A 14,362-nucleotide genomic window follows, 5' to 3' on the forward strand; every position below is an offset into this window, starting at 1 on the left:
AGTTTTTGGATAGTTACGGTGTTATAATTAATAAAAACATTTTTTAAACAATTATTTTGCCCGGAAAACTTGAATTTTTAAAGCTAGACCTGAAATGCTAATGAAATATCAACTGATCTATTTATTTTAACGTAATTCTCATATAGTTCCGGACGCGTACAATAATTTGCTATAGAATTCAGGTGATATAATTAATTAAAACATTTTTTAAACAATTATATTTTCCGGAAAACTTGAATTTTGTGGGTTGACGGGAAATGCTAATCAAATATCGAGAATTTTATTTACTTTAACACAGTTTTCCTACAGTTCCGGACGTGTACAATAATTTTCTAAAGAGTTCGCCAGAAAGCAAAAGTTTTGAAAATTGATTGAAAATTAACAGGTAACATTACATATAATATATTATAATTTTTAATTTATTTAAAGAGGATTAAGTATGGAGATAAAGTATGTAAGAGTGATATTAAGAAACATGAAAATATAATATAATCACTAATTTGTGTTTAGTGAGTGAGAGAGGGGCGGAGGGGGGAGAGTGGGAGAGCGTGAGAGATAAAGAAGATATTAAATAAGAAAGTAAAGTGTAAGAGTAATATTGAACAATATGAAAATAATATAATTAATATCATTAATATTATAATTAATAATTTAGAGAGTGGGAGAAAGAGCGTGAGATAGAGAAGAGCATTAAATATGATAAAGTGTGTGAGAGTAATATTACAGAAGAAAAAAAAGTGCAATGTTTAATATAAAAATGCTAAGTGGCGCGCGCAAAGCGCGCGCAATGTTGTGTTCTAGTATATAAAAACATATTGAAATATTACAAACAAATTTTTTATTTTTCAATTGTTTATTTTTAATACTGTTACGCCCCTGCCCGTTTAATCGGTGAGCTGTTCTGACCGATCAATATATTGATTTTTGTGAAAAGCGTTGTCAGCTGTCATCAGCTTGAGTCATCAGTGTTGTGTGTCTTTTTCCTTTCCGTAAGCGCGCGCGTAACAATACATATACATTCCATAGGCATACAGCTGCATAACCAAGCAAAGAGCAAAATTAAAACTTTACTTTTAAAAGTATCAATAGTAAGTTTGTTGTTACTGCATAAGGTTTCCGATAGATCTTTGTCTTGCAATGATTCAGTCAAAATATTTAAATTTGTAGTACTGTATTTGTTTCTTTAGTTAAATATACAATATCATTATTAAAGTCACTTGGTTCTTCAGATATTTTACAAGGTGATGATTCTTCGGACAATTTTTGCACACAATGTTTATTTTTAATATGTCTTACTAATAAATGAACACAAGTGAATTTGTAAAAGCAATCTGTAAAATTGCATTGCGCCTCATAATTTATTAGTACTTTATGTTTTAGTTTTATGTGGCTTATCAAAGACTTTAATGATAAGAATGAATGGTCGCTAGATAAGAAGGTCGATAAGAAGAAACAAGAATACATTTTCTTTATATTAACGCAAACTTAAAATCTAGTATATTACATTATTTTTAATTACTGTAATATAATAATTAGTAATAATTTAAAATAATTTATCAAATGTGATGAACGCAAAATAATTATAAAAGAAATAAAATCTTTTTTTTGGTCAATGAGAATTCAAAAACGCAGTTTTAATTACTAATTTTGCTTCTTGCCTGAGTCTCACCATGTCACCAGGAATCTGTAAAAAAATTATAAATACGTATATATTTATATATATTATACATAAAAAAGATAATTTTATTGAAAATATGCATTGAAATGAATGTTTTATCAATTTATTTAGTTGCATACATAGTTTTAATAAATTTATAATACTTTGAAATATTTCTAAATCTTAATCCTTAATATTACTGTACTAAAAAGTTTTAATTAAATTAAAAAAATTTGTTTGCATTTGCATTTATTTGTGCTAATTAGCTTGAATTTTAAATTAAAGGTTAGATTTTGTTCAGTTGTAGTAACCACAATTTCATACAATGCTTCAGATTTTAATAGACAATTAGTCATATTGCCATAAATTCTATTATTCGTCAATTTTGAATTGTTCAGTTAATTTATTGGTTTGTTATAATTGAAAGCAAAAATATTAAATTGTGCATATATAAAGGTTAGCATTAACCTTATTTTTATTAATACGCATTAATTAAGCATTAAATTTATTTTTATTAATATGCATAAAACAATTATATATTATATATGCTAATAGAATGTTTACAATCTGACTTATTCTATCACTACTTAATTAATCTTCATTTTGGAGATAATTGTTCTCAATAAAAATTATTTGTCAGAAAGAGTTGACAAATCTTTCTTCAAGTTCGATGTATTATTGTAGATTTTACTTCTATGTATTCGTAGACGTTTTTCGATAGAGCTATGTTTTGTGTTCAAATCCATTTTACTTTTCTTCTACAATTCATTCCTCTTTTCTTCTTAAAAAAAAATACGTAAATTTGTAGCACATTTAGTCTATCAAAATTTAATATAATAATAAGTAAAAAGCTTTGAAAAATATAAATAAAAAAAAGCATGTCTAAACTGATATAATTAGTACATAATTAATACGTTTATTTAATAATAATTAATACATGAATAAAATTCTAATTATATACGTTTTAACCTCGATTTGAATCCTACTTAATCTATATTATATGTAAAATAATTTTAAAACCTTGATTATTTTTTATTTACTGCAGTTAAATATTAAACAAATTACAATATTCAAATGCTTAAATTTGCAACAAGAATTAGTAAAATAACTTAAGTTATTGTATTTAATTCAATGTCAAAAATTTATAAAATTAACTGTAAATTAATATAATAGTACAAGTGATAAAACTAATTTTAAATAAATTATAAAATTTAAACAAAAGCGAATTGAATTTATGTTCCTGAAGTTTTATATGTAGCTTTTGTTTAAGAAATATAGTCTGAATATAAAATAATATGATGGCATTGGTGATCATTCTTTATTATTTATTGTTAAGAATGTTTTAGATAATTTAGATATATGATATTAACCAAATATTCTTAAAATTATAAAATTTTTAAGTTTATCTTGCTTCTTTTATAACAATCGAACAAGAAATTGTAGCCATAAATAATCAAATTTTTGCTCTAAAATACTGCAAAAAATAAAATAACAGCAAATTTGTTAATTTGGTTACATTGCAAAAATAATATTATATATATAAATAATATAAATAACATATAAAGTGGATTTTAATAAACACTTTTGCATAAATATTTATTACTATTTTATTAGTACCTACAAAAAATTAATTTTATTCGTAATGCTACTTTCTTATGAAATTAAAAAATACGTGGTATAAAATGCAATTTTACATAAGAATCACGAATAAACAAAAAATAACATAAAACAAAAATCTATCAAATTTTTACATTTTTGGTACATATGTTACGTCCAGCGCGGATGCGTGTTTTATACCGAGTGGAAGAGGGAAATTTTATGAAATGAGCCAGCGTAAGGTAGAGTCAAATTGGTTTATTCCAAATATAGTTCATCTCCTGGATTTCGAATAAAATGTTATGGTAAATCTACTTTGATGTCTGAAAGACTCGTGAGTCGCTTTTTTGGCGGAGCTGGCGGCAGAAGCGGGGCTCTGCTTGTTTGGGTCGAAACGCGGAAGGTTTTGTTAGTCGTGAAGAGTTCCTGTGGCGGAATCCGCGGCGTGGAGAACGTTTTGCATCACGGGACCATGGAGGAAAGAATAACAAGAGGGAGTGTAAAGTCTTTTTTAGATGGTAAAAGTCAGAAAATATGATTAGTTATTCACAACCTTCTCTCTTGTACCCACGCAGACATCTCTCTTACTTCTTTAATAGTCCACAGTAATCCACACTAATAAGACGCGCACGCCATGAACAACAAATTTAACAGTAAATAATTATATACGTACATACACACACACACATATATGTGTGTGTGTCTATTTTATTACATATAAAATTGTAAGGCTACAAAGTAAAATTAAACAAAAGAAACTATTTTTCTGTAATTTAACAAAGTAGCAAAACTTTAAATATATATTTTTTAAGTAATAGTACTAAGAAACTTGTTGTCACTAGTACTAATTAAACAATAATACTAATTGACTTCTAGTCGACCAAACTGGCAAATTTTATTAAAAAACTACAATGTTTTGGCTTTCACTTTGGGTCCTTATCAAGTAGAAATGTCTATGCTTGTAATTACAGCGTTATCCGTTTTGTATGTAATACAAACATATTTGGTGGTATAAAATAAAATTGTATCGCAGTTAAAAATGTAAGACATTATTATTAGTGAGTAGTCCAACTAAAACTTTTTTTATTTGTTTTTAAAATAAAAATAAACTCAAAATTTGTTTTAAATTAGTAGAATAAACATAAATAGAACACCGCGAACAGAATTGTTTCAAGACCTTATATTCAACAAATAATATTTTTTTGATTATACGTACAAAAAGATGCATATAATAAAATAAAAATTTTATTCTTTTTAAAATAAAAGATATACAAACATATTTGTAAAACATCAAAATTCTAAGTATTTTTATTTTGTAAAAAAAATTCCTAAAAGAGATTTTAAAATTAAACATTTAAATAGGAATCTTTTTTTATTAATCTAATTCAAGAATATTATTTAAGAAATTTATTATTTGAAAAATTGATTATTTACTACAAAATTTTATAAATAATTATAGCGCATATGAATTTAATATTTATTTAAAATAAATTAAAATAATAACAAATTATAAATGTTCTTCTAAATTTTATTTTACAGTACATTTTTACATAATTTTTATTTTCTGCAAAATATTGAATACTAAATAATTCTTATTTATTTTTAAAAATAAATTGCTTCTTATATCATTAATCTAAAATAAAAAATTTCTCTGTACATAGGCGTCATTCATAAAGCTGCCTTACTTTCTGTATTATAATTATAATATAATGATATTAATATTAATAAGTATGCATGATTTATTTGAAACGTAATAGCTCTCAAACTTTTCATATTTGCGAAAATATAAAGTTTTAGTCATTATATTTGTGCTAAATAAGTAAAACATCAGAATATATTACTATATTATATATTATAAATTTGAAAAACATGTAGGTACACATGAAAAATTTGTTAAAGCAGTATATTTATAAACTTCAATAGAATAAAATCTTAGTTCAAGAGAATGATCAATTTATCTTATAAGTAATATTGTTTAACACTACTTCTATAAACAATAGTAATCTATTTTTTATACATTTTGAATCTTTGCTGAGTTTTTGCGATTAAATAAAAAACATTTAATTGCTCAAGATTGCAAAAAATTAATTAGCTTTAATAAACCTTTTTTGAAAAAATGTCTTGTGTTGTTTGATTTGCAGCACAATTTTCTGAAAAGTACTATATTCTTAAAGTAAATACTTTTAGTATTATTTATTCTACCTTGATATTTATAAAATACAGTACTATTTTTTTAACAGATATGGCAAAAATATATATTTTATTCTATGTATATTTCATCATGCCTTATAGAATTTTTACACATTTTTGGAAGGACAATTTTAAAGCAAAACGTAATTATCATTATGCATAACAATCATTAGAACGGCATTAGAATCTAAGGGGAGAACCGTGGTATCCAAGAATGCACTCGTCTATGACGTCCGAAATTACATTTTGGTTTCAAAAGAGCCAATAAGGCCAAACTAGCGCCTAAAACAGATACTCCACACAGGGCGCCGGCTGTGATGTCGTGAAGAGGTGTGCCGTCTCTAGGGGATTTAGCTGCGAGCAGCAAAAGACCAGCACAACTCAATGCTGATAGCCCAGCCAGACCGAGTCCCGTCCAGGTTCTTCGCAGACTCCTGCAAGCACCTGCAAGAGCGCAACAGGCACCGCAACCGACTGCACTGTCAAAGTAGTATCTAAAAATGATGTTTTTCCTATTAAATATTTATTATAAATTACATCTATAAAACATTCAACTTATTACTACTTTGAATGAAACCAACAGATATTATATAATAGTATCTTACTTGCGAAGTTTTTTTTAGAAATTGTTAAATGGAAAATAAAACATCAAAAAGTTGTACCTTCTTCCTTGGGACCAGGACAAATATAGGGCGAGGCCGCAAGTGAGAAGGCCGACTAATATCAGAAGTATAGGTGCACTTTTTCTGTCACTTTTTTCCATGCCGCTTGCCATAGTCGTATTCGCGTCGCTGTTCGGTGGAGATAATGGTGGTACCTATTACAAGGAAATCGTTGTTAAACTAATGATTTTTTTTGTTGCCTGCCGTATTATTATCTACTTAGTACGTTATCACTCACGACGGCGGTTCGAGCCATAAATGCGCTTTCTACGCTTTGATAGTTCTTCTGTTCAGCGGGCACCACTTGATATTTGGGCGATCCAGACATCATCGGCATGGACTCGAGACCACTTTCCGTGTAAGCGTAACGAGGTGGCGGTTCATGACTCATATTCATTAAATCGACCGGGGCTGTACCAACGTAGCGAAGCCGGCCACAATTACTGGCTGGACAAAGGTCTTGCTGCCGGGACGAGTTCTCCAACAGGGGAAGACATCTGCGAGCTGATGATTCCTTGTTAGGTGTCGAAGTCTGTGGTCCTGTGGGCGAGAAGGCTCGGTGAGGTGTGCCTTGAGGAGTTGTGCGCGTCGGACTGAAAGTGCGACCTGAGTAAAGTGACAGAAAAGAAAACATTTTGTTTTGTTAATTAAGAAATTATTTAAAAATTAATTAATAAAATATAACAAATAGCACAACACGAGAGAATGTTATTTTTAAAAAATAATGGTTGTATTTTCTGAGCAAGCATATTTTTCTAAAATTTTATACTTTCAAATAAATAAATTTATTTATTTATTTTCAATTGTGATCTTAATGCAGATAACATTGATTTATTATTATACATATAATAAAAATATTAATTATTATTATATTATGTCCGCTAAAGAAAACAGCGATAACAAATTTCAAACCGTTTGGTGATCCGCCAGGAGTAAGGGCCCTTCGTTGCGGTGTGCTGGTTTGATTGAATGATTGTTGTCTCTTCGGCGATAGTGTTCTCTCTTCGGATCTGGATCTCGGTTTCCTAGGTGTAGACAATATTTCGTGCAGTTTCTGGGTAGCTAAGTTATTCTTTGGCGATACAGAGAGTTCTTGTATGTTTCTCTCGGGTAGTGCCGGCGGAATTTCTTCTTGCAGAGGCACTCTGATATAACGACCTGTTGCAAGTTGTACAAATTTCAATAGTTATTTATATTTAATTTTCGCCCTATATATTCAAATAATCAATAATTTTTATTAAATAGAAAATTTTATATTTCTGCACAAAAAGAACAACTTTCCTGAAATGTCTACAAATTTAGTTAAATACAGATCTCAAAATAATTATTTAGAACACTTGAAATGATTGCTAGAACTTCTTGCAGTATTGCTCATCATGTGCTTAAGCGTCCTATATACATAATTATTTTGAAACTCTAAAGTTATTTTTAAATCTGTATCTAACTAAATATTTAGATATTTCAAACTATTCTTCCCATGTGTAAAGATGGAGACTGGGTGATTACCTTGCGGAGTGTTGATATGTCGGGGCGTCGATTTTGCATTGCTCCACTGCGGGCTGTCTTCCTGGTAATCTTGATCACCCGGTATAAAAGCATATCTACCGGCATTGCCGCGACACGTCCGCGTCTGCGGCCCTCCTCGATCGTTTTGGTTGGCCGCCGGCGCGGAACGCTGTTGCACCTGCTGGTGTGGAATGAACTCGTACCTCGACGAGTTCCTGCGCGTCAACTGCTTGGTCTCCGCCTCGTCCTGCTCTATGTATTCGTACCGCGAGGACTGGCCGTAAGTCACGCGAGCCTCCTCCACCGGAAGACTGGCGTATCTCCTGTGCGTGGGGGCCCTGTTACTTTCCAGATAACAATACCGGTCCCGCGACTCGCAGACGTCCAACGTCGTCTCTGGCGGGGCTTGGAAGGCGGGATTGCTCTGACCCGCGGCGTGACACTGCAATTGCAACGGCGGCGGAGGCGGCGGTAACTCGTCGCTTCCTTGAAATTGCTGCGGCGGCGGCGGCGGCAAGTCGTTAACATGATCGTCCGGGATGTACTCCGATTGACGGCAGAACGACGGATTCGTGTAGCAATGCACTGGTATCGATTCAGGTGGCTGAGCCATGCTTATTGCTGTTTGTAGCTATCTCATTGAACGACGTGTAATCTTTTCACCTCTTCCGATGAAGCAGAGCGATAGACGGGAAATGGTTCGCGATACAATCTTTGCGACGGGTGCTGAGTAACTTGTAGAAAATTTGTGAACGATCAAGAAATAGAATTAGGTTGAACTGTTGGAGTATATTTGGGTTTGAACGAATAAATCTGATTCGCAGAAATAAATTGAGAGTCAAGTGGTCAAGTCTGATTGTGAGACGTTATTAGCTAAATAAGTAAAACGCTTAACAAGATTTCAAGGACTTCTTCACGAATTTTTAGCTATTGTTGCGAATTTAAAACAAATTGTTCTTTAAAATTTAAATATTATAAAATACAAAATTTTTATTTTGCGCGTTTCAGTGATAAAAATTATGATCTGATAATTTGCGCTAAATATTTGGAAGTGATCACAGGAATGTCTTCAAGACCTTCAACGTTTATACACTGATGAGAATTTCACTGATATTGTTTTTAGGTTCACAGACACACAATTTGACAAATCTTCTGGACACTGTTATACATTAAGCAGAAATTAAAATAAAAATCCAAAATTATAATATTTAAGATCGATTGACGAGTATTATTAGCATACTACTGACATAAATAGGAGATCGCCAAGTCTCCAATGCGAAGCTCACTATCTGCATTGGCGGCGAATTAATTTCATGTATTAATTTACAAATCTTTGTACACATCGTTGGGCACAAATTTCAAAAAACGTTCCAACACATTAGAGCTATTCCTCACGTGCGTTCTTTTTTATCTAAATTTTTTTAAACGGCATATCCCACCAATTTTTAATCGATTAATTGACTTTTCTCGGAAAACAGAGGCGTTAAATAATCGAAAGTTTGTGTTATAACAATGCACTTTCAGTAACCTTATTTATGCGAGCGTCAAAAATGCGTTTGTGACTTTTGGATCAATAGCAAATTTTGAATTTAATCTTAATATAAAATTAAAAATTAAATTCTTTCCAAGTGCAGAATATTTCGGCGTAAGAACGTCTTAAGAATTAAGGATGCGCACTTTCATTTGCTACGCGATGTGTTCACGACCGTTGCCTTCGTTAAACTGTCTCGCGCGTTCCCTTAACAGCAGATGCGCAAAGGGCGTTTCTCCATGCGTTCCCCCGTATTTGCGCGTGTGTGCGCGACCGCTCGGGGGGTTGTCACGTACTTTCACGTAATATGGGCCCGCTGTCCCTTCGCAGAGTGGGGGGCCCTTCAACTATAATGTACTTCGCTCAGGGTTTCGACCGTTGCTTCTGTTGTTCGTGCAACTTTTCCGTGACTGGAGTAATTTAAACTTTAAATGCCTGCCGAAGAATGCGCACATCATCATAGTGAATTGCGAGGTTTCCGCAACTTAATATAAACGTTTATTTGTAACGACATAAAATATATTTTTTAATGTTATGTTAAACGATCGTCCGCTTGCCAGTAAATGAATATAAAAGTTTATAAAACTAATAATAACAAAAACATTTTTTTTAAATAAATTTTTATAAAAATCAGGAACTTTATAAAGAGTTGTTAAAAACTATATAATTGTATTTATTAATGTTTATTACGGATTTAATCTCTATCGTTTGTACACATTAAATTACTTTATATAAAACTTTATTGTTTATCATGCGGACAAACAGTTTCTTATTTTGTAATTATATACAAATAAGATAATTACATATATAAAATAAAAATAGCTTCAATTTATAGATAGGACGTGAAAGAACTCAGAGTGAGGATACCATAGCCGATTTTCTGGGCAGCTGCCACGACCGTTGAGACGCGTGCCCCGATAGAGTAACAGCTGCTCCAACACAAATGCATTTCAGTCGCAAACACGTTTGCCTCTCTCGCTCTCGCTGACTGCCGAATATATGTCTCTCGTTCTCTTAAGTATACCGGCACGTTAACGGCCAAAAAGTCACTTTAATAAAAGGATTCGAAACGGCGCGCGTGGCCCATACGACGGAAGCGCCAAAAGCACGCTTTTTCGGGTCGAAGTCTTTTTACGGGTACACGCTCGCGTGAAAGTACAGAGAAAAGCGGCGATATCACGAAATAGAGAGAAACCAGATCTGACCCCCTGATCGACATATCTTCACGCTCGAACTGTTAATTGAATCATCGCGCGCGCGACTTACAACCAGTGACGTATTAGATTATCGAATTCCTTCACTTTTAAAAAATTTATAGAGATACTTCTCTTTTACCTTTGCATTATTTCTTCACGTTTAAGTGATACATAAGTGAGAGACGGTGGTTAATAATGCTTGTTTTTCTTCAAATCTAGGTACGTATGATTATTAATTTAATAATTTTTGCGATCGTCGTTTTCCAAGACCAAATCAATAAAATACGATGCTAGATATTATATTACTTATTTCAATTGATACTGTATCGAGCACAGCTAGCAATCACATCCAAATGTACGCTGATGCATTCTCTCACATCTTCCGGCTTACTCCACCTGCAACGGAATCTCATTAATCGCGGTTATCTCCGTTGTACGAAGTCACGAACTAGTATTTGATTCTTTTTCTATCGTTTTAGAAAAACAGCGATTTCGTCCGCTTGAATGAGTTTGCGGTTCAATCGGAAGTTCGATGTCTTCGATGAGACGTTCTTCTTCTCGTTCAATCTTGAAAGCGTTTTATAAATTTCCGCTTGAACGATTTATCAAAGGCAGAATGATTTTACTGTAACACCGTGAAAGTCTAATCCAACGGATTCCTGCGATCTGTTGAGATATACACCGTTAGGTGCAATGTGCAGATTATCCATCGCAGCCACTGGAAGCTACACTTTCTCGATCTCCTTCTAATTATAACTAACATTACTAGAAACGAGAATTCTGGTAGGATGCGATGCTCAATCTCTATTAGGCAATTATAGTCTTGATACATTTGTAATTACTATCTTGAAGAAACCTTGAAAGAAACACGGTAATTGCGTACAATTTTATTTTATATTTTTGTTATTTTTTATACACAGAGAGAATTTTCTCTTAAAATTTATCCTCAAAATCTGGTAATTGTGAAATTTTACCTTTAGTAAAATTTACTATATTTTTAGTAAATTTTACTAAAAAGTAAATTTTACTAAAGGTAAAATTTCACAATTACCAGATTTTGAGGATAAATTTTAAGAAAAAATTCTTTCCGTGTATGTTTGTAATAACATTAAAATTATATTACATTGAACGGAATTTTGATATTTATGTAATTTAAAATAAAAATTAAAACAAAAAACTAGATAAAGAATTAACTGTAAAAAAATCGCAATTTTAACGAATAAAACGATTAAAAAATTTCACGATAATTGAAAGCAACTACTCAAATATTATATTAATTTAGAATTATTAATAATTATGATAATCAATTTGACTACGCGATAATGTATTATACAGCTGATCTCGACATTGAAATTAACTTTTATTAAAAACTTTTTTTTTCTTAGGGCCGTTTATCTCAACTTCTTGATAAACTTATCAGGTAAACAGGTGTCTATCTTTTTTTTAATAAATAAAATCAAACATATATTTACCTGATAAGTAAGTTTATTAAAAAGTTGAAACAACCAGCCCTTAATTTCTTGACTTATTTTTGATCATAAAACAACATTTGGAAATAATTTATTAAAGAATAATTCTTTCAAATTTTGTTATAATCTACTTTGAGAATAATGACCGAAAAATCGCTTCTTCAATGTTTTACGTATTTCTATGAGGATTCTATGTCGTAACACAACTTGCAAATAATCCAATGAAAAGGTGCTAAACCCACACGCAGTTAAGAATAAAGTTTGGCTCACGCGCGAAGGTCCTAGTTTACGTTTGCTCTCCGAAACAGTAATCTTTGATTATAACGAAACTTTCATACTGAGTGAAAGGTTTGTATTTTTGTGAGAGGCAAGTGAGGTCAACTAATTACTATTCCAAAAAATTTGTTGAAACGAAAACTTAAATAAGAACTTTGTTATGATAATATATTAATACCATCGTTTTCATATTAAAATATTGAAGAATGCGTATAAGAACCCCAAATTTTAATATTTGAAAAACAATTATAATAATTTCTTTGTTTCTTCTTTTCTTTTACTTATGTTTGCATTGCTTTTTCTTGCATATTGTATAGCCACAAATAACTAAATAAGTAAAAAAATTAATAAATATTAAAAAGGAGACACAAAATGATTACTATTCTCTCGTTACCGACATTGTTTTTTCGCTACCGTACAACTCATTAATTATATGAACAGAATTTAATACAAGTCAAAGCCTAGGTAAGAAATTTATAGGATTTCATAGTAATTTCAATGATGACTAGTCTTCAGAGTTTAAATACCGCTTATATCATGCAACTGAGTTAAAACTATTGCAAGTTTAACTCTTTCAAAATGCAATAATTGGAAATGTTTTAGAGTTAATTATATAATTGTTAATATAAAAAAATATTTAATATTGGAACAATACATTTTCTTTTAATATAGTAATTGCGTAGATAAACTTCCTAATAAAATAAAGTTTGTAAAATTTAAATTTACTAGAACAACACAGACGCGAGCTACGCGCGCGCTATTTAATTTTTTACCTTTTAAAAATAATAATTGAAATAATAATTATCCTTTCAAAAAAGGGCATGGTATCGATACTCGCATCTCTCAAAGGATTGTTGTCGCTCTTCCGCGATGCCGAATAAACGTGTGTAAAGTTAGCATCTCAAAGTTTAGCATTTCAAAAAATATTGCAGAATTACTTGCATCCAGCATAGTCCTACAGTTCTTGATAAGTTCCAACAATAGTTACGTTGAATTAAGTATTTTAAATAAATTTTTATAAATAAGATGATAACTTCCAAAATCACATAATAGCATCTCACCGTATTTCGAATATACGACCACAATATGTTTAAAAAATGTTTCAATTAATTAAATTTCCGGAAATCTTTAGAAACTAATTGTACGCGTTCGGAACTATATGAAAACTGCGTTAAAATAAATAGAACTGTCGATATTCGATTAGCATTTCCCGTCTAGTTCTCAAAATTCAAATTTTCCGGGAAATACAATTGTTTAAAAAATGTTTTAATTAATTATATCACCTGAACTCTATAGAAACTTATTGTACGTGTCCGGAAATATATAAGAATTACGTTAAAAAAAATAGAACCGTCGATATTCGATTAGAATTTCACGTCTAGCCTTCAAAATTCAAGTTTTCCGAACAATATAGTTGTTTAAAAAATGTTTTAATTAATTATAACACCGTAACTTTTTAAAAAACTATTGTACGCGTCCGGAACTATATGAAAACTGCGTTAAAATAAATAGATCTGTCGATATTCGATTAGCATTTTGCGTCTAGCCCTCAAAATATAAGTTTTCCGGGCAATATAATTGTTTAAAAAATGTTTTAATTAATTGTAACACCGTAACTTTTTAAAAAACTACTGTACGCGTCCGAAACTATATGAAAACTGCGTTATAATAAACAGATCTGTTGATATTCGATTAGCATTTCACGTCTAGCCCTCAAAATTCAAGTTTTTTGGGCAAAATAATTGTTTAAAAAATGTTTTAATTAATTATATCACCGTAACTTTTTAAAAAATTATAATACGCGTCCGGAACTATATGAAAACTGCGTTAAAATAAATAGATCCGTCGATATTCGATTAATATTTTACGTCGAGCATTCAAAATTCAAGTTTTCCGGGCAATATAATTGTTTAAAAACCGTTTTAATTAATTATAACACCGTAACTTTTTAGAAAACTATTGTACGCGTCTGGAACTATATGAGAACTGCTTAAAAATAAATAGAACTGCCGATATTTAAACAGCATCTTACGTTCAGCCCTCAAAATACAAAGTTTTCGGGCAAAATAATTGTTTAAAAAATGTTTTAATTAATTATATGACGAAAACTTTTTAGAAAATTATAGTACGCGTTCGGAACTATATGAAAACTGCGTTAAAATAAATAGAACTGTCGATATTCGATTAGCACTTGACGTGTAGCCTTAAAAATTCAAGTTCTTTGGGCAAAATAATTGTTTAAAAAACGTTTTAATTAATTATGACACCTAAACTTTATA

The 14,362-nt window shown here is 30.8% G+C and overlaps 2 protein-coding genes across 2 annotated transcripts in view; both read right to left on the bottom strand.

Annotated features, from left to right (window-relative positions):
* The window catches only part of LOC118644448, a 9,689-nt gene extending 8,017 nt beyond the window's left edge, over window positions 1-1,672 (bottom strand). Inside the window, exon 1 of the mRNA XM_036283035.1 lies at window positions 1,659-1,672. Within this exon, the coding sequence (XP_036138928.1) occupies window positions 1,659-1,672 (14 nt within the window). The remainder of the gene's footprint in view (window positions 1-1,658) is intronic.
* A 3,469-nt stretch (window positions 1,673-5,141) lies between these two features.
* Window positions 5,142-11,265, bottom strand: LOC105841005. Its single transcript, XM_012688102.3, has 5 exons — window positions 7,612-11,265; window positions 7,018-7,263; window positions 6,344-6,711; window positions 6,106-6,260; window positions 5,142-5,937 (listed from the first exon to the last, which is right to left on the bottom strand). The coding sequence occupies exons 1-5, from the start codon at window positions 8,222-8,224 to the stop codon at window positions 5,631-5,633; spliced, it is 1,689 nt and encodes a 562-aa protein (XP_012543556.1). The 5' UTR covers window positions 8,225-11,265; the 3' UTR covers window positions 5,142-5,630.
* Between the last annotated feature and the right edge of the window lie 3,097 nt (window positions 11,266-14,362).

The sequence above is a fragment of the Monomorium pharaonis genome, chromosome 2 (genome assembly GCF_013373865.1).
Source record: "Monomorium pharaonis isolate MP-MQ-018 chromosome 2, ASM1337386v2, whole genome shotgun sequence".
In the NCBI taxonomy this organism is placed as follows: Eukaryota; Metazoa; Arthropoda; class Insecta; order Hymenoptera; family Formicidae; genus Monomorium; species Monomorium pharaonis.

Excerpts from the sequence above, each read along its gene's own strand:
- LOC105841005 (XM_012688102.3), bottom strand. The coding sequence starts at position 8,224 with ATGGCTCAGCCACCTGAATCGATACCAGTGCATTGCTACACGAATCCG. Across the intron at positions 7,264-7,611 it reads ACATATCAACACTCCGCAAG|GTCGTTATATCAGAGTGCCT; the intron begins GTAATCACCCAG and ends AACTTGCAACAG. Across the intron at positions 5,938-6,105 it reads TCCTGGTCCCAAGGAAGAAG|ATACTACTTTGACAGTGCAG; the intron begins GTACAACTTTTT and ends CATCATTTTTAG.